The sequence below is a fragment of the Chiroxiphia lanceolata genome, chromosome W (assembly GCF_009829145.1).
Source record: "Chiroxiphia lanceolata isolate bChiLan1 chromosome W, bChiLan1.pri, whole genome shotgun sequence".
NCBI classification, from domain to species: domain Eukaryota; kingdom Metazoa; phylum Chordata; class Aves; order Passeriformes; family Pipridae; genus Chiroxiphia; species Chiroxiphia lanceolata.
In genome coordinates this window covers 7,133,704-7,155,195 of record NC_045670.1, presented here as the reverse complement: position 1 = coordinate 7,155,195, position 21,492 = coordinate 7,133,704, and the positions used below count along the sequence as shown (strand labels likewise).

At 40.5% G+C, this 21,492-nt stretch overlaps 1 protein-coding gene across 2 annotated transcripts in view; it reads right to left on the bottom strand.

Annotated features, from left to right (window-relative positions):
• Positions 1–4,638: 4,638 nt before the first annotated feature.
• LOC116780038 (secretory carrier-associated membrane protein 1-like) overlaps positions 4,639–21,492 on the bottom strand; it is a 77,282-nt gene continuing 60,428 nt past the window's right edge. For both annotated transcript variants that reach the window (XM_032674546.1, XM_032674547.1), the window contains 4 exons: positions 17,501–17,660; positions 13,925–14,026; positions 11,338–11,455; positions 4,639–4,797 (listed from right to left, as the gene is read on the bottom strand). In XM_032674546.1, the coding sequence (XP_032530437.1) occupies positions 4,639–4,797; positions 11,338–11,455; positions 13,925–14,026; positions 17,501–17,660 (539 nt within the window). The remainder of the gene's footprint in view (positions 4,798–11,337; positions 11,456–13,924; positions 14,027–17,500; positions 17,661–21,492) is intronic.

The window sequence follows — 21,492 nt, the reverse complement described above, 5'->3', positions numbered from 1 at the left end:
CTACATAGACTGGGGTACTGCTTCTACTCTTTCATAATCACTCTTTTAGTAAACACAGTGTCATTTCTTTTACAGTAACATTAATTCAATAAACATTTAGTTTGGGGATAACAGTAGTAATAATTGTACCAAACATCTCTTCATCTCTTAATTCTTTGCAGTTTACCAGCTTCACTGGGAATTCCTCAGAGCTGGATACAGTGTTCTGCAGACATTCATCTTTTATGCCAGTGAGGACAAACTAGAGAACACGGACAATTATGTAGATGAGAAAATAAGTGTGAGTAAAATACTATTTTGATGGAGATCAGAACTAAGTGGATTAATTTCAAAATGTCTAGTAGAAAGAATTATTTAGTATTTTCAAAGTTTGTCATAACAGTTTTGGTTATATTTGAGGACCAAAGAATGAGATGATGCAATTTCAGAATTTGGAATAGTAGGAAAGGCAAGGTTAAAGGAGAAAAAATACCATAATGGGACAAGAATGAAGAGAGGAAAAAGGATCTTATTTTTCCCACCAGAGAAGATCGTTTACTAGAACTTTGATACAATTTATAGGGAGGACTAAATGCACAGAGAACTAAATCAATTGAAAAAAAAGAAATACTTTAACATCCAGAGAAACAAATCAACTGTAAAAATACTGAAGAACCCTAGAGAATAATGACTGTCTAATAAGAACTCAGTGGTTTTTAGAACCATGTCTTCAATAAAGTAACAACTAAAAAAATCCAAGTTATACACTGTGGACAGTATTTTCCTTCTCATGTGTAAGGATAATCTGGTACAGTAACAGAAGTACCATGTTGGTGTTTTTTTATACCCTACACAGAGGAGCTGAAGAATGTTGGGTACCTTCAATAGATGCAGGCCCCATCTCTACTGGGACTTCTGGCACAAACATTTCTAGATAGTTCCTTTGAGACTAGAAGGCAAGTACAAAGGCAAGTGTTAGATTCTGCACCTGAAACAGGGGAATCCTGGATACATGTATAGACTAGGGAACAAGACGCTGGAGAGTTGCCCTGTGGAAAGGGATCTGGGGGTTCTGATTGATGGCAAGTTGAATATGAGTCACCAGTGTGCCCTGGCAGCCAAAAGGGCCAACCATGTCCTGGGGTGCATCAGGCACAGCATTGCCAGCTGGTCAAGGGAGGTGATTGTCCTGCTCTACTCTGCACTGGGGCAGCCCCACTTCAAGTACTGTGTGCAGTTTTGGGCACCACAATATAAGAAAGATATTAAGCTATTAGAGAGCGTCCAAAGGAGGGCAATGAAGACGGTGAAGGGCCTAGAGGGGAAGCCTTATGAGGAGCGGCTGAGGTCACTTGTTCTGTTCAGCCTAGAGGATACTGAGGCGAGACCTTGTAGTGGTCTACATCTTCCTCATGAGAGGAAGCCAAGGGGCAGATACCAATCTCTGCTCTCTGGTGACCAGTGACAGGACCCAAGGGAACAGCGTGAAGCTGTGTCAGGCAAGATTTGGGTTGGATATTACGAAAAGGTTCTTTACCCAGAGGGTGGTTGGGCACTGAAACAGGGTCCCCAGGGAAGTGGTCACAGTATCAAGGTTGCCAGAGTTTAAAAAGTGTTTGGACAACAGTCTCAGGCACATATCCAACTCAGGATATTTTCTGATTCTATGAATTATAAGAACCAAGTGAGACATAAAATCATAGAATATGCTGAATTGGAAGGGACCCATCAGGATCATCGAGTCCAACTCCTGGCCCCATGCACGATTCCCCAAGAATCACACCATGTGCCTGAGAGCACTTGTATATAGATCAACCACCCTGCATGTTATCCTGACCTTTAAAAGAAAAATCCCTATATTGTTCAAAACTATACGGAGCAAATATCCAGAAAAAGGAAATCTTTTTTTATTCTATGACACTGTGTTAATACAATAAATAGACAAAGCTTCTGAACTACTCAAACATGCAACAGAGGAACAGAAGTGCATTTGTAGAGAACTATGACATTCACCAGGATGGCAGAGTATTGTTAGTAATTTACAAAATATACAAACATCCCCAAGATAAATAAAACCAACTCCTAAATTACAGAGCAATGACTACAGACATTCCAGTGTTTAAACTTTGTACTCAGTTTTCCACAATACTACAAAATGACAACTTAAGTGGGCACCATATTCTGATTAATTAATAAGAGGTTGTAAAATCTAGTTTTGCTAGGTACAAAATATTCTAATAAATATCAACCTTCTGTTGTCAAAGCTAAACTCAAACTTCTCCCTCACTTTTGGACTGCAAAGCATCAGAGATTTCTGGTTTAAATAATTCATGTGTAACTGAACCTTGAATTTCACTTAGGAGGTTAAAATCTGTACATTCAACCCATGACATTACAAATCAACAATCTCTATATATAGAACATTAAATATGTTTTCCCAAAGAACAGTTAAACATTTGTGTGTGTGGGGGGAATCTACCTGTCAAATTCAGGTTTTATTCCTAATGTTTCTTCCATAATATATTCTGGTAACGTATGTTATTATGCAATCTTTAAATTGCAAGGATGATGTCCCTAGGATTCATAGCCAAGAGATATCCAAGAGAATTGCTTAAATTTAAAAGTAATCTATAGTAGAGTTCCTAGATACAACCTTCAAGTTAGAAAAAAGGCAACGCAGAAAGAACCGTGTCTTGCAGAATACACCATCTAAGGAGTCTTTCTGCTGTGCCTTTTGCAATCGGATATGTCTGTCACATATTGGCCTCATAAGCCACCAGCGTGCCTGTAGCAAATGTGGATAGTGCCTTCCCAAAATCTTCGTTCGCGAAGCCTAGCCATGATTACATAGAATATTTAAATTACTTTTAACTTCATGATGAAGAGAATATTTAGAAGCAAGTATATTCATTAATATGAACTTCAGCATAGGTGAAACTACTACATTTATCCAAATTCAAGATGGATTTAAAGAAACTGGTAAAAGAAAGGATACTAATAGGGACTTCATGGTAACAGTACAGTCCTGACTGGGGGATTAAGCTAAAGGTTTCCTTTTTTGTAATACTCTTATGCTATTATAAATATACTGCAGTGAAAAAGAATTTATCTATGAAAGTCTGTTCACATTCAGAACATGAATTTTATGCTCAGTCTTACTAAAGGTAACTCACCCTAAGAGCTGAATTCCTTCCAGCTACAGTGTGTACTTATACAGGTTGTGGGATGTGGTCCCTTCCTGTTTTAATTTCCTAAAACAGAGTTAAAAAAAAAAGCCCAACTATTGTGCATAAGACTCATGAGGCAATCCAAGAATATCAAATAGCCTTCAAAGGAGAGAAATGTTGCTTTATAGTAAGACATGATTCAATTCTAGAATATTTTGATAGTATGCACCATTATGGACTGTTCAGTTCCACAGCACCAATTTAACCTCTTAGGACTCCAGTTCAACCAGCTAAAATTAACTTTGTGAAAGATGAAGATTTCTCACTTTTCAGACTCAAAATAGTTTAAAAGCTTTTCCCCCCCAGCTTAAATCAAATCACAGAAATGGCTGAGTTATGTTAAAATGAATGCATGTATCTGTTAAGTGTCATTGCTTAAAAAGCTTTATTTTAGAAAATTAAATACTGTATATTTAGATTTTTGGACAAGCAGTAAACATTGTGACTGATAAGGCTAGAGATTTTGTACCACTGTTAAACACAAATCTACACGTCCCAAACACAACAAAAATACCACTGCTTGTAAGAGGGAAGGGTGGCACAAAACTAGGGTTCTAAAGGTCAATATTTTTTTCTTTTCCAACAAAATGACTACCCCAAGACATGAATACTGAAATTAAAACTAGTAAATATATAATCATTTAGCTCTGTGATTGAAACCATCAGTTAACTTCCTTAAACTATAGACTGCAGTACACACTCTATTAAAGACAGCATTTCTGCACCATAGCAATTTCTCACAGATAGAGAATACTCCATGAAAATAGATACAAACAAACACTATAATGCAGCACAGGCAAATTTTGGACCAAAACACTATTTAAACAAGATCAGATAACAGTATTCATGCAAACTTACATGTTTATATCAAAAGACTTATCCTAAAAATAAAACCAACATAATTTATATCTATCGTACTTGTATTTGTCCTCCAGCAGCTGCTGAAATTGCAAAAGCAGTAGCCAAACCTAAACTTCTACATCTCTCAGTCTCCCTCACTTATAGAAGAAATAGAGAAAACAGTTCTTACAAAGAAAAAAAAATGGATCCAAAGTCCTTTCCTGAAGTTAAAAAGAAATACCAGAGTGAACCACTAAAAACCCCTCCAAATTCATAATATATTTATTTGATCATTATATACCACAATTCATTCTCAGGCCAATTGTTGAAATTATTTATCTTCCCTAAATAAGGAAAACTTTATATTCCAAAATGCAACATTTTAAAGAAGCACAGAGAATGGTTATCTTTTTAAAAGAAATAAATTTATTATAAAATAAACCAAACATTTCCCATTTTACCTATGCACTGCTGCAGAAGAAACAAACATGCTGTGTGCATTTTGGTATATGTTTTTAGAGAATATAATAAGTGACTGGAAAATAAAGTACAATGGAAGAGAACCATCATGACTTTTTATATTTCTCTACATTCAGTTACCCTTGAACACATTCTGAGCTCCACTGGTTGCTGCTGTTGATGCGGCGTTGGCTGCAGCAGTTTGTACAGTTTTGTTGGACATCACTCCTGTTGCAAACTCCTGCTGTGCTTTCTCAAAACTAGCACCAGTTGTGCGGTAGAGACCATGCACCTAGGGAGGTGGAAAAGCAGTGAAAAAAGTGTGCTGAGCCTTCCATTTCTTGGTAGAGTAATAGCAAAGTCTCAAACACGAAGTAGAGCTGTGTGGTGGAAAAATATGATTTGCTCATATGTTTGGAAGGATCTGAAAATGAGCAAACAGATTTTTTTTCCCCCCACAAACTCTACAACTTCTGACTGCCCTGCTGTCCATGCAGTTTGACTGTAGGGATGCCTGTAACTTTTTGCAAGTTTATGTGTGTGCTATCTACTATCTGAAACAACACATTTAAATACACAAATAGACTGCATCCTTAGCATAAGGCGTGCTAAGTGTGCATGTTTAAAGCAACAGCAGGAAATAAAAAAAAAAAAAAGTATTTTTGAATTTACAGTGTAACATTCTGTTGAACTTTTTTGTACATTAAATTTTTAGAAACATCTTAATTGCACTGATTGACATAGTTGCAAGAACCTATTAAACTAAGCTATGACTGAACATTTGTCCTGGTTTCAGCTGGGATAGAGTTAATTTTCTTCTCAGTAACTGGTACAGTGCTGTGTTTTAGATTTAGTAAAGAATAATGTTGAGAACACACTAATGTTTTGGTTGTTGATGAGCAGTGCTTACCCTGAGTCAAGGACTTTTCAGTTTCCCATGCTCTGCAAGTGAGGAGGTTCACAAAAAGCCATGAGAGCATAGCCAGGACAGCTGACCCAAACTGGCCAAAGGAATCTTGGATACCATGGAACATCATGCCAAATATATAAACTGAGGGAGTTGGCCAGGAGGGGATGATTGCTGCTCAGAGACAGGTTGGACGTTGATCAGTGGGTGGTGAGCAATTGTATTGTGCATGACTTATTTCTCTTGAGTTTTATTCCTCTCTCTCCTTTTCATTAAAGTTATTATCATCATTATTATTGTATTTTATTTTGTTTCAATTATTAAACTGTTCTGATTCTCCTTCCCACAGAGGGTATGGGGAGAAGTGAGTGAGCAACTGCATGGTACTCAGTTGCTGGTTGGGGTTAAACCAGGACAACATTAAAAAGTATAAAATATCCCAATAACGCAGATAAATATCCACTATACTAATGTGATGAGCAATTGTTCTGTATAGCAAACAAAAGTATTAAACAATATGTCTTATCATCTCTAGTACAAAAAACCCCCAACCAAATCCTGAGTAACTTCCAAGTATCAAGTATTAAAATTCAAATACTATTTCTGATTCATATCTAATCAGGTTGCAGGGAGTGCCAGAGCCTGGCACTGGTATTAGATGGCAGTAGAGACAACAGCTCTCTGAGGTGCAACGAGGTGGATGATCTGCTCAGCCTGGTGGCAGAGGTGAGAGCAGAAGTAGAAAGGCTAAGAAGTATTAGGGACTCTGAGGAGGAGACTGACTGGTGGAGCTGTACTCTATATCATCCCTTAGACAAATGCACATGCTGTGCACATCACAAGAAGCAATGGATCCCCTGCTTTCTCACCATCAGACAGGAGAGGACCTTAGGGACGGAGGGTAATGGAAACAGGTTTCTGCTTGAGGCAGCAGGCGAATCCTCTCCTGACCTACCTCATCTTCCCAGGTGCCCTTATACAATAGGTATGAGACTCTGGAACTTGAGGACCAGGGAAATGAGAATGTGGATGAAGGTCCATCCAGGCTGGAGGGGTAGCCTAAGGCAGGGCAGCCTACCCCTGCATGGTAATCACTTCAGTTAAGAAAAAAAGAAGGGTAGTTGTCATTGGTGACTCCCTTATGAGAGGAACAGAGGGCCCGATATGCTAACTGGACCCAACCCATAGGGGCCCAAGTAAGGGACATAACCAAGAAATTTCCCATCCTGGTATGGTCCACTACTGGTTTTCCAGGTAGGCAGCAACGAAGTCCCAACAAGAGGTCTGCGGACAATCAAGAGGGACCTCAGGGCCTTGGGATGATTGGTTGAGGGATCTGAAACACAAGTAGTGTTCTCTTCTGTCCTGTCAGTTGCAAGGAAGGATGGGGAAAGAAACAGGAAGATCGTACAGATGAATACCTGGCTTTGAGACTGGTGTTACCAGCAGAATTTTGGGGGTTTTAATTATGGGTTGGTTTACATGACACAGAGCCTGCTGGCAACACATGGGGTCTCAAAGGGGAAAAAGGATCTTGTCTCAGGAGTTAGCAGGGCTCCTAGACAGTTTTAAACTAGATTGGAAAGGGGACAAGGATAAAGCCAGGCTTCGCAGAGATGAGCCTGAGGGTGGCACACCACTGCTTGAAGGATGGTGTGCTAACAAGGTCCTTCGGTCTGCCATATCAGTGGAGGTAGGGGATGAAGATCCATACAGCAGCAAGGATGCAGGGGTTATTGATGTTAGAAATCCCATAAGTACCTGAGAATGGTCACACAGGAATTAGGTCTTTTCCCTGCAAAAAGGCAGCAGGGTCATTAGCCCAACTGAAGTCCATCTACACCAATGCACACAGCATGGGCAACAAAGAGGAGGAAATGGAAGTCATTGTGCAGATGGAAAACTATGACATTGTTGCTATCATGGAAACATGGTGGGATGACTTGCACAACTGAAATGCTGCAATGAGTGGCTAAAAACTCTCCAGAAGGGATATGCAAGGAAGGAGGGACAGTGGGGTAGCCCTGTATCTTAGGGAGTGTTTTGACTGTCTAGAGCTTAATTGACAGAGATGAAAGGGTTGAGTGTTTATGGGTAAGAATCAGGGAGAAGGCCAACAAGACAGATCTCCTGATGGGAATTTGTTATAGATGACCCAACCAGGATGAAGAGGCAGATTAAATATTCTATAAACAGCTGGGAGAAGTCTCACCATCATTAGCCTTTGTAGTCATGAGGGACCTCAACTTACCAGATGTCTGATGGAAATACAGCACAGCAGAGAGAAAACAGTCCAGGAGGTTCCTGGAGTGGGTGGAAGAGACCTTCCTGACACAGCTGGTGAGCAAGCCAACCAGGAGAGGTGCCCAGCTGGACCTGCTGTTTGTGAACAGAGAAGGACTGGTGGATGATGTGATGGTGGAGTCCATCTTGGGCACAGAGATCACAAAATGACAGTTTTTGATTCTCAGAGAAGTAAGGAGGGGGGTCAGTAAAACTGCCACCTTGGACTTCAGAAGGCAGACTTTGGCCTGTTTAGGAAACTGGTTGAGAGAGACCCTTGGAATGCAGTCCTGAAAGGCAAAGGAGTCCAGGAAGGTTGGGACATGCTTTAAGAAGGAAATGTTAAAGTTACAGGAACAGGTCTCCCCCATGCGTCAAAAGACGAGCCAGCAGGGAAGAAGACCAGCCTGGCTGAACAGACAACTTTGACTGGAAATCAGGAAAAAAGAGAGTTTACCACCTCTGGATAAAGGGGCAGGCAACTCAGGAGGACTATAAGGATGTCATGAGGTCATGCAGGGAGAAAATTAGAACGGTCAAAGCCCAGTTAGAACTTAACATGGCCACTGATGTAAAAGACAACAAAAAGTGTTTCTACAAATACATCAACAACAAAAGGAGGGCCAAGGAGAATCTCCATCCTTTATTGGATGTGGGGGGAAACAGTGACAAAGGATGAGGAAAAGGCTGAGGTACTTAATGTCTTCTTTGCCTCAACCTTCAATAACAAGACCAGTAGTTCTCAGGGTACCCTAGCCCTCTTAGCTGGAAGACAGAGACAGGGAGCAGAATGAAGCCTCCATAATTCAGGAGGGAATGGTCAGCAACCTTCTATGCCACTTAGACCTGCACAAGCCCATGGGGCCTGATGGGATTCACCCAAGAGTACTCAGGGAGCTGACAGAACTCACCAAGTCCCTTTCGATCACTTTCCAGCAGTCCTGGGTTACTGGGGAGGTCCCAGTTGACTGGAGGTTAGAAAATGTGATGTACATCTACAAGAAAGGTTGGAAGGAGGATCCAAGGAACTACAGGCCTGTCAGCCTGACCTCAGTGCCAGGGAAGGTCATGAACAGATCATTTTGAGTGCCATCAGGCAGCACATATCAGGCCCAGTCAGCATGGGTTTATGAAAGGCAGGTCCTGCTTGACCAACTTGATCTCCTTCTATGACAAAGTGACCTGCTTAGTGGATGAGGGAAAGGCTGTGGATGTTGTCTACCGAGACTTTAATAAAGCCTTTAACATCGCTTCCCACAGCATTCTCCTGGAGAAACTGATTTTCCATGGTGTGGATGGGTATACTCTTCACTGAGTAAAAAACTGGCTGGATGGTTGGGCCCAGAGAGTGGTGGTGGAGTTACATCCAGTGGTGTTCCCCAGGGCTCAGTATTGGGGTCAGACCTGTTTAATTTCTTTATCAATGATCTGGAAAAGTAGATCGAGTTCACCCTAAGCAAGTTTACAGAATCACAGAATATGCTGAGTTGGAAGGGACCCACAAGGATCATCGAGTCCAACTCCTAGCCCTGCACAGGACCATCCCCAAGAGTCACACCATGCACCAGAGTATTGTCCAAATGCTTCTTGAACTCTGTCAGGTTTGGTGCTGTGACCACTTCCCTGGGGACCCTGTTCAGTCAGTGCTCATCCACCCTCTGGGTGAAGAACCTCTTTCTAATATACAACCTAAACCTCCCCTGACACAACTTCAGGCCATTCCCTCAGATCCTGTCACTGGTCACCACAGAGATCAGTGCCTGTCCCTCCTCTTCCCCTCACGAGGAAGTTGTAGACTGCAATGAGGTCTCCCTTAAGTCTCCTCTTCTCCAGGTTGAATAGACCAAGTGACCTCAGCCACTCCTCATACAGTTTCCCCTCAAGGCCCTTCACCTTGATGAGTCTTGGTCAATTGTATGAGATTCAATAAGGCAAAGTGTCAGATCCTGCACTTGGGTCACAATAACACCATGCAACGCTACAGACTTGGAGAAGAGCAACTGGAAAGCTGCTCAGTGGAAAAGGGTGCTGTTTGAAAGCTGGCTGAACATGAGCCAGCAGTGTGCCCAGGTGGCCAAGAAAGCCAGTGGCATTCTGGTTTTTATCAGAAATAGTGTGACCAGCAGGACTAGGGAAGTGATCATTCCCCTGTGCTCAGCACTGGTGAGGCCACATGATAAAAGCTTGTGTTTAGGTTCTGGGCCCCTCACTACAAGAAAGACATTGAAGTGCTGGAGTGAGTCCAGAGAAGGGCAACAAAGCTGGAAGGGGCTGGAGCATAAGTCTTGTGAGGAACAGCTGAAGGAACTGGGGTTGTTTAGCCTGGAGAAAAAGAAGTTCAAGGGGGTCCTTATCTCTCTCTACAACTACCTGAAAGGAGGTCGTAGTGAGGTGGGCGTCAGTCTCTTCTCCCAGGTAACAAGCGACAAGATGAGAAGAAATGGCCTCAAGTTGCACCAGAGGAGGTTTAGATTAGATATTTGGAAAAATTTCTTCACAGAAAGGGTTGTAAAGCATTGAAGTCGACTGCCCAGGGAAGTGGTAGAGTCACCATCCCTGAAAGTGTTCAGAAAACATATGGATATGGCACTTGAGGACATGGTTTATTGATGAACATGGTGGTGGTGCTGGGTTGACGGTTGGACTTGATCTTAAAGGTCTTTTCCAACCTTAATGATTCTATGATTCTATAAATGTAGCAGGAAAATTCATGTTGTAACTTTTTTTGTTGTTATAAATGTCACCAGATCATATCTGAGTATACATGTTTTTTTGAAAAGAATCCAGATGCATTTGCCTGGAGTCTTTTTTGGCTCTCGATCTTAAGGCAACAGTTTCTTTCTCTTATACCTGAGTATTTATGCAAAAATCAAACAAGGAGAAGGGAAGTTTCTACCTTACTGTAAATAGGCCAGTAGAGTTTGGGTACATGAAAACCTTCAAATGTAACTGTAACTGAGGTTGAATTATTAGAATTACCAGCACATCAGCAGCAGAATTCTCAGTTACATTTAATCAAAGCAACATAAAATACTTACTAGAATATTATTATCTAAACTGAGGCCTTCTGGATGGAAATTCACAAAAAGAAACCAAGGGAGAAAAGCATCTGAGCTTTTATGCTATGCAATCATTAATTGACAGCAAAATGTTAAAATAATGCAAGCAGAGAAATAAAAATCCTTTTCCGAGGTGCCAGGCATCTCACTCTTCTATTGATTTTAATGGGAATGATTTTTATATGAGCTGAAACTTAGCAATCATTTGAATCATGCTTCACTCAGCCTGATGAATAACCACAGATTTGAAAATTGCAATCTTGCATCTACAGGTCCCTATCTTAGTATCCAGTGCATTCACCTACCCTTTCATTGGGGGTTCACCTCCCAACTTCTCTTATTCAAAGCTATCCTTCCCCATTTTAGTTTGCGGAAATAAGTGCACTGTTAAAACAGCATTTCATAATTCCATGACAGTATAAGCAAAAAAGTACTAGTTAAGCACAGTTGTTAAAAGGTAAGGTACAGGCACATGCCCAAGAATATAATTTAATCCCCATTACTTTCTGAGCAAGTACCTCTCAAGCAGGAAAGTAAATTCCAGAACACAGAAAACAGAAGAGGGGAATAATAAGTAACTTACCTTTTTAAACATAACTAATGAAATAACAGCAGATGCTGTGAAAAGTGAAGCTATGATTATCATCATAATGCCAACAGGGATACTCTTATTAAGACCAGTAAGAGATGAAATCCACCCACTGAAGAAAAAAGAAAAGACAAACTTGACTAGCACAGCACAGGAACCATTCAACCACAGGTATCCACATCAAGGGAAGCTTTACAATATCCTGGTTCTGATCAACTGAATATTTTTGAAGAAAAACTAATGAAAATTATACATGAGTATATTTCTGTTCTATAATAAGCTTTTATAGCTTAGCTGCAATTTTCCCAACACATGCAATGAAATTATAAGGAAAATTTTAGCAAAGATGATTATTCTTGAGGAGAGCTGTGAAGAAATTAAGAAAGACATTAGAGAGTTGCTCATCAACTTCTTGGGTTTTTTTTGTCATACTCTCATTTTAGAATAATTTAAGGCTACATAACTTTGTGGAAGAGAAAATTTCCCTAAAAAGATAGCGTCTAACTTCTTCAAAAAGAAAAGAAAAAATATGGCACACAGACAGAGCTTCTGTGGGAAAATTAATTTCATTGTATCCACACAGTGATGCTTCCTCAATTGGGGTTAATATATTTTTTTAAGTAGATAGTGTCAGATTAAGAGAACAGATTGCTATATCAGTATCTACTTCAAATATTTCCCCATTCTTCAAATTTGAAACATCAACATAAACTTGAATTCACAAAAATCAGGTCGCCTTAGGAAAAATAACACATTAAGACAGAAAAGATTCTTTCACCAAAAAGAGCAAAAAATTTCTGTAAACCCAAACAACCATAAAACTTTCTTCTACTTGTTTCAAATTGCTTTGATATCCCCTATGTTCAACTGGACTCTACCACAGAACTCCAAAATCAAAACTGCAATTAGCATCTGATGATGATCTGCTACTTTTCATACCCCTTACCCAAGTATCCTTAAAAGCACACACCCCATACTTGGAGAGTTGGTCCTCTAAAATCACTTTTTTACTTTGTTCATGTCAATCGAGGTATCTATGAAAAAGCAAAATAGTGGCTTTGAGAGCAAAAATAATAAAGCAGGATTTTTTCTTACACTCCAGTTCTAAAGTAATGATGTTTTTTCTGCCTTATGTACATTTGGAGGTCAGCAGAAAACCAGTGATACACAGAAATGTCATTACCCAGGTACATTATTGCCAGTCATAGCTCTCCATGCTATCAGTTGACTACTACAACCATGCTTTTTGTTAATTCAAGTTTGTTGTTTTGTTTTTCTTCCAAGAAGGGTGAGCGATTCCCAATAGTTTTTCCTTGTAAAATCTTAATATTAGACCTTGAAGCTTCAAATAAAGCTATACCTATATAAAAACTTCAAGTAAAAGCTTAAATATTTATAACCATCAAAATGAAAAATCAACTATTACAGAATAAGAAGCTGACTCAGACAAATGAGTTTTTCAAATAATATCAAAGATATAACACTATATTCACTCAAATACATTATTGCTTCATTCTTCAAATTTTAACAATAAATTTCATCAGTATATTAATATAATTAGAAATAACAAACGATACAAAATAATATTCAAAGAGTAAAATATTACAGCCTAAATTATTCTCATTTTCTCCAAGTTTTGCTTATTTATTTATCCTAAATATAGAGCAAATTACTTCTCCATACACCACTAAAAGAGGAGAGGTAATATATAAAAGAGTAGTTCAAAGTGGCTGTGCTCGTTTTGGCTGGGGTAGAGTTAGGCTTCATCACAGTGGTTGGTATGGGGCTGTGTTTTGGATTTGTGCTGAACACAGAGTTGATAATACAGAGCTGGTTTTGCTATTGCTGAGCAGGGTTTACACACAACCAAGGTCTTTTCTGCTTCTCATAACTGCCATGCTGGCAAGGAAGCTGGGGGTGTGTGGGAGGTTGGAAGGAGACACAGCCAGGACAGGTGATCCCAACTGACCAAAGGGATATTCCAGACCATGTGACATCATGCTCAGTATATAAAGTGGGGGGAAGAAGGAGGAAAGGAGGAACGTTTGGAGTGATGGCATTTGTCTTCCCAAGTAACTGTCACATGTGATGGGGTCCTACTCTCCTGGAGATGGCTGAACACCTGCCTGCCCATGGGAAGCAATGAATACATTCCTTGTTTTGCTTTGCTTGTGTGTGTGGCTTTTGCTTTCCCTATTAAACTGTCTTTATCTCAACCCATGAATTTTCCAGCTTTTACCCTTCCAATTCTCTCTCCCATCCCCCTGGTGGGGGAGTGAGCAAGTGGTTGTGTGGAGCTTGGTGGTGGCTGGCTGGGGTGAAACCACGATAGTGGCTTACACTGAAAGAAAATTTTGACTAGCCTAATAACAGAAGTATCTCACACTCTTGGGATATGTTTCACATACTTTTTCTTGTTAAGAGCACTCCAAAAATGCTTTTTTGAGTGCTAAATGTAAGAATTCCAGTGAACACAAGATTATTTTTTCTTTTAAAAACACAGACTGGTTTGTAGTTTCTATATCAAATATGAGCGTTTGTCTTACAGACAGTACAATACTACAGAAAGCAGAATACTCACCAGTTTCCCCATCTTTGAAATCCTGCAGCTTGAAGTATATGTACAGCAAACTGACAGATATATACAAAGAAGAACACAAAGAACCTGAATGAACTGTCACTCCTGAAAGAGGGGGGGGAAATTAATGCAGCCAGGAAATTTATTACTTTTTACATATATTGTAGTACCAACCTAAATTTTTTTTCTGCATTAACTAGAGGAAAACTGCTTTTATATTTTATTGATGGTGACTTGAAATATCAGTAATTCTGTGGGTTTGTAGAGTGTTTATTTGTAAGAACTGCTGCTACTTCTTTAATATAGTACTTTTGCCACTTGCACCTCTAACAGAGGCAAGACTAACAAACAGCCAGATACTATTTCTTAGTGTTCCGTTCAGCACACAGCAGGGCCTCTTAGACTAAACATACAACTTTTGTTACAATGCATTAAGAACAAAAATCCGGTCCACTTTCAGACTGAAGTTCACAGTGCTGGCATGATGAGAAGAAAATATTTTACTTGTAAGAGACAATAAAATCTAATATGGAATTACTGAAACACAATTCAGATCAGAATACTGAAGCAGCTGTTGTTTTAAAATAAAATATACAAAATGTTTGCTGTTTAAATTACTAAAACGCTACCCTGACAAAGATGGAAAGCATTAAAAGCCTGTGAAAAAAACCCCAAATATAAACATACAGGCAGAATCTCAAAGACCTCAATGTATTACTATGAAAATTAATGACTGCATGATATGCTTTCTACCAAATTTCTAAAGGAATTAAAAATCACTTAAGTCAGTGAACCAGAATTTGCCAGTAATAGCTCTTTCTGCAGAAGGGAATTTGTTAATTTCTATTTATTCAACAAATTCAGTTCAATGACTATTTCAGTTGAACAAATGATTGAAAGTTGAATATGCAAGTAGTAGTTTTCCTTTTCCAAACAATAAATATTCACTAAGAAATGCTAAGGAAATCTAAAACCCTGAAAGATAACATGACACTGAACTCCACCAAATCAGGAATAATTATTTCATATAAAAGAACACTACTAAGAGAGAATATGTAGGATTTATGATGAAAATGAAATGCTATCAATTAAAAATACTGGTGACTCTCTGCTAAATACAGCAGGATGATCACCTCTCTTGACTGGCTGGTTCTACTGTGTTTGATGCACCCCAGAATGCAGTTTGCCTTCTTGGTTGCAAGGGCTCACTGCTGACTCCTATTGAGCCTGGTGCCGACCAGCATCCCCACATCCCTTTCTGCAGGGTTGCTCTCCAGCCACTCCTCTCACAATTTATACTTGTGTCCAGCATTACTCTGTCCCAGGTGCAGGATCTGGCAATTGGACTTGTTAAATTTTATGCCACCAATGGTTGCCTGGTGCTCCAACCTATCTAGATCCCTCTGCAAGGTCTATTGTCCCTTGAGAGAGTCAACAGCACATCCCAGTTTAGTATCATCAGCAAACTTGCTAATGGTGCATTCAACTCCTGCATCCAGATCATTGATAAAAATATTGAACAGGACTGGCCCTAGAATTGAACCCTGAGGAATACTGCTAGTGAATAGTCACCTGCCAGATGCAGCCCCATTCACTACAACCCTTTGAGCTCTGCCCTTCAGTCAGCTCTTCACCCAGTACACCATGAACTTGCTCATCTTGCAGTTGGACAACTTGTCCAGAAGGATGCTGTTTGGGACAGTATCAAAAGTCTCACTAAAATCCAGAAAAACTACATCCACTGCCTTCCCTTCATCCACTAGGTGATTGACTTTATCGCAGAAAGATATCAAATTAGTTAAACAGGACTTTCCCTTTGTGAACCCATCTTGACTGTGCCTGATGATTGCATTATTCTTTAAATGTCTTTCAATAGTACCCAGTATGACCTCGTCCATAATTTTTCCAGGAATTGAGATTAAACTAACAGGTCTGTAGTTCCCTGGGTCTTCCCTCATGCCCTTTTGTAGATTGGAATAACACTGGCTAGCTTCCAGTCAGCAGGGACCTCCCCAGACTCCCAAGATCTTTGGTAGATGATCGAGAGGGGTCCTGCCATAAGATGCGGTAGGTCCTTCAGAACTCTGGGACAAATCTTGTCAGGCCCCATGGACTGATGAACATTCAGCTGATACAGCTGGTCCCTTACAATTTCAGCATCTACAAATGGAAAGTCACTGTTCCCACACTCATGGTCCTCTGACTCAGTATTTTTAAAGAGACAATAAAAGCATTTTATGTCTCTGTTTTTTCTTTATCCCTGTTATTCAAATGACCATCAAGTATTGGTCCAATGTTTTCTTTAGCCCTCCTCTTGCTATTGACATACTTAAAGCCCTTCTTGTCTGACAAAACACTGGTCAGTTTGAATTCTAGCTCAGCTTTGGCATTTCATGTCTTCTCCCTGCATATGTGAACCATGGCTCTGTAATCTTCCTGCTAAGCCTGACCTTTCTTCCAGAGGTCATACAATTTCTTTTTCCTCTTGAGTTCCACAAAGAGCTCCCTGTTCAGCCAAGCTGGTCTTCTGCCCCACTTGCTTGGCCTTTGACACACTGGAATTGCCTGCTCCTGCACTTTTAAAATGTGGTTCTCAAAAACTGACCAGCACTTGTGGACTCCTAAGCCCTCAAAATCAGGATACTCTGCTAGGTAGCTCCCTGAATAGCTTAGAACTCTGCTGACCTTTTTTCTCATTACACTGAAAATTTTAAACTCAGCCATGGTCACTGTGGCCAAGACAGCCACCTACCATCACATCTCCCATGAATCCTTCTCTAGTCACAAACAAGTCTAGGAGGGCATCTTTCCTAGTGGACTCCCTGAGTCCTTGTGTTAAAAAGTAAGCTTTCACAAACTTCAGGAATTTCCCACACTTGTCTGTCACAGCAATATGGTATTCCCAGTTGATGCCTGGGAAGTTGAAATCTCCCATGAGGACAAGGGTCACTGATCCAGAGATTTCTATTGCCTATAGAATAACTCATCAGTGCTATCATCCTGTCTGGGCAATTGGTAGTAGACACCCACTAAGACATTTCCTTTATTTTGTATCCCTCTAATCCTCACCCACATCATCACTAACTGTAAGGGCTGTAAAATCAAACCTCTCCCTTACATACAGTGGAACTCCTCCTCTGCCTCGCCTGCCCTGCCTATCCCTCCTGAACAGCCTGTAGCCCTCCATCCCAGCACTCCAGTCGTGGGACTCATTCCACTAAGTCCCACTAATACCAATGATATCACAGCTCTGGGAACTGATGCTTCCAGTTAATCTTGCTTGTTTCTCATACTGCATGCATTGGCATACAAACATTTCAGATGCACTCCTGGACCTTCAGTGCTCTCAGGAGTAAATAGTTTTAAAATATTTTAAAGGATATTCTATGATAATCCTAACCACTGCCATTGACATTTCAGATACAGCAATCAAATTAATGGCAAATGTTCTATTTGTTTCTAATGAAATTATATTGAAGGATTATCTTAATGATAAACAAGCAAATTCTGGAATGTTCATGCATTTCAGCAAAGTGAAGTATTTTTTAAAAATATTTTAAGTCAAGCTGAAGTTCTTACCTGAAAGCTCCATAAAGTGGTCTGTACCAGCAGACAAAAGAACAAGGGGTAAAAAGCAAGAACCAGAGGATACTCAATCCAAAATCAACCCCTCGTGTAGCATCAATGTAAAACCAGGCCAAACATCCAAAGATATTAAGAAACAGTGTCACTGTATGGACTGCAGAAGCATAAGCAAAAGAAAGTCTTAATTATGTTCATATAATAAATTATTGCAATTGTTAAGGTAATACCCAAAACGTGCATTTTTAAACAAAACATAAGCATGCTGACAATAAATCAACATCCTCTCTCAGCAATATGTTTGTTTTTATAGTTTTCTAAGTTTCAGGTTAAAGTAAACGTTTGCAACTGAAAGTAGTGAACATGAAAATTCAAGTAATATCAGGTGTATAGCAAGGAAAAAAATCTGTCATAAAATATTTTCAAACCTAAAATGAAAAAGAGGTTTCTACAGCTGCAATAACTGATACTTATTCTACAGTAATTACTGGATAGATATTTGTACTTTTTTGAACATGCTAGTTAATTATTTTTTCTTACAATCAGGCAAGTAAATTAGTGCAGGACTGTCAGCCTTAATATTAAGATACAAAAGGAAAATTAAAAAAAAACCACTCTTTTAATGAAAGGTCTTTGTCTTACATGTAACAGAGCAAAAAAAATCAGCTAAGTAAAAAGGCTTCTCAGTAAAACAAGATCTGCAAGAAGCTGTTCTAGAATCTTTAATACATATTGAATACTCAAATATTTCTTATAATATTGGTCTTAAAAATCTGCTTTTTTGGTGCTCAGTTTAGCTCAATACTGACATTTTCTCATTGGTAGACCTTGTTAATGGTTAACTACTGAATTTCTACTAAAGAAAATGCATTGGCATTACAACTTCGCAGTTTTACCTCTTGGAACAAAAAAAGATACAACAGTAGTAAGAACCATTACAACTACTATTTTCATGCTATCTGGCACAAAAGCTAGTTCTGCCAGACTTAAAATTTTAACATGAATTTCTGTCTTTGTTCAGCAACAACCAGGGATTCAGAAGTGATTTCATTATATCAGAGGACAGTTTCTATCCTTGTGGACCAGGACAAAATAGAGTATTTATGAATGAGAGTGCATAAGCAGCTCCTTACAGGAATGATTTATTATTTAACTCCACATAAACACTCTAGTTATTCTACTGGAAGTTAAAGTTAACAGAAGAATCATAGAATGATTTTGGTTGGAATGGACCTTTAAAGGTCATCTAGTCCAACCTCCCTGCAATGAGCAGGTGTTCCATCCCTCTGATCATTTTCATGGCCCTTCTCTGGACCTGCTCCAACAGGTCCATGTCTTTCCTGAACTGAGGACTCCAGAGCTGGATGCAGTACTCCAGGTGAGAAGAGAGAATAGAAGAGCAGAATCACCTCCCTTGACCAGTTGGCCATGTTTCCTTTGATGCAACCCAGGATAGGTTTGGCTTTCTGGGCTGCGAGCGCATGTTGCTGGCTCATGTCCAGCTTTTCATCTGCCAATACCCCCAAGTCCTTCTCTGCAGGGCTGCTCTCAATCCCTTTATCCCCCAGTCTGTACTGATATCTGAGATTGCACCAACCCAGGTGCAGGACCTCGCACTCATGTTGTGGTTTAACGCCAGCTGGCAACCAAGCCCCACACAACCGCTCACTCACTCCTCCACAGTGGGATGGGGATGAGAATCGGAAGGGTAAAAGCTAGAAAACTCATGGGTTGAGATAAATGCAGTTTAATAGGGAAAGCAAAAGCCATGTGCACAAGTAAAGTAAAACAAGGAATTCATTCACCACTTCCCATCGGCAGGCAGGTGTTTCTCATCTCCAGGAAAGCAGGGCATAATGTTTACTTGGGAAGATAAATGCCATAATTCTGAACATTCCCCCTTCCTCCTTCTTCCCCCAGCTTTATATGCCAAGCATGATGCCATACGATATGGAATATCCCTTTGGTCAGTTAGGATCAGCTGTCCCAGTTGTGTCTCCTCCCAACTTCTTGTGCACCTCCACTCTACTCTACTGGTGGGGTTGTACAAGGAATAGAAAAGGCCTTGACACCGTGTGAGCACTGCTCACCAGTAACAGAAACATCTCTATATAATCAACCCTGTTTTCAGTGCAAATCTAAAACATAGCCTCATACCAGCCATTGTGAAGAAAATTACCTCAGCCAAAACCAGCACAACTTTGCCTTGCTGAATGTTGAGGAATACATCTAGCACAGGCAGCTCCATGTGCAAGCTGTAGTGCAAGCTGCAAATTGCGTGCTAGGTGGGGGGAAATGGCTGGAGTCCCAGGCAACAAGCCATGAACTAGTACTGACCCTTTGCAAGCAGGGAAAACAGACCTGCTATGACCAACCAGGTGGCTGGTCACCCAGAGACTCTGCAGGAGCCAATGAACAATGAGAAGATCCCAGTCTACATATCACCATTGGATTGGGTGCACAGACTGTAAGACTATAAAAGCCCAGGGATTCCTCCCTGGAGGTACTAGTTCAAGCTGTTATATTGTGGCAGTACAATTAAAACACTTAAAGGAATCAGATGTCTGAGACTGCTATGGGAAATGTAGGGTCAAGCTAGTAAGGGAAACATGTCTGACTGTGTGAGTGTGATGTGTGTAGGGAGTCAAGCAGGGCATGCGTTGGCTCACTGGAACCACCCGCTGTGAAGGGGCTTCAGTCCTAGTAGTTACAAGTCTGAGGTGGTGCAAGTGTAACTCCCAGAGTGGCTCCTGAATGGTCAGATGGGAAAGTTTCCTTAACATTGAACCTCATGAGGTTCCCATGGGCCCACTTCTCGAGCTTGTCCAGGTCCCTTTGCAACATCCTGTCCCCAAGGCATGTCAACCACACCACTCAGCTTGATGTCATCTACAAATGTGCTGAAGGTGCACTTGATTCCACTATGTCATTGATGAAGACATTAAACAGGACTGGTCCCAATACAGACCCCTGAGGGACACCACTGGTCACTGATGTCCATCAGGACTCTGAGTCGTTGACCCCTACTCTCTGGATGCAACCATCCAATCAGTTCCTTATCCACTAAATAGTCTACCCTTGAAATCCATCTCTGTCCAATTTAGAGAGAAGGATGTTGTGGGGAACTGTGTTAAACGTTTTACAGAAGTCCACATAAATAACATCTGTAGCCCTTCCCTTGTCCACTGATGCAGTCACTCCATCATAGAAGGCCACTACGTTTGTCAGGCAGGACTTGCCCTTGGGGAAGCCATCCTGGCTGTCTTGGATCACCTCCCTGTCTTCCATGTGCCTTAGCATAGCTTCTAGGAGGACCTGTTCCATGATCTTCCCAGGCACAGAGGTGAGGTTGACAGGTTGGTAGTTCCCAGGGTCCTCCTTTCAACCCTTTTTTAAGATGGGTACAATGTTTCCCTTTTTCCAGTTGCCGGGGACCTCACCTGACTGCTGTGACTTTTCAAATATCACAGATTGGCTTGGCAACTACATCAGCCAATTCCCTCAGGACTCTGGAATGCATCTCATTGGGTTCCATAGACTTATGTACGTTCAGGTTCTTCAGGTGGTCATGAACCTGATCTTTACTTACAGTTGGAGGGACTTTGCTCCCCCAGTCCCCATCCTGGTGTCCACTCATTTGAGAGGTGTAGGAAAAGAGGTTGCCATTGAAGACTGGGTCAAAAGAGTTGTTCAGTAGCTCAGCCTTCTCCTTGTCCATTGTTACCAGTTTGTCAGCCTTGTTCATTGCATTGTACACTTTCTTTGACCTTCCTTTTCTGGTTGACATAGCTGTAGAAGCCCTTCTCATTATTCTTTGCATCCCTTGCTAAGATCAGCTCCAGTTGTGCCTTTGCCTTCCTGACCCCATTCCTACACAACCAGACTGTGTCCCTATACTCTTCACAGGATACCTGTCCTTGCTTTCACTATCTGTGCATTTCCTTCCCATCCTTTAGTTTGATCAGTAGATCTTGACTCACCCTTGCCAG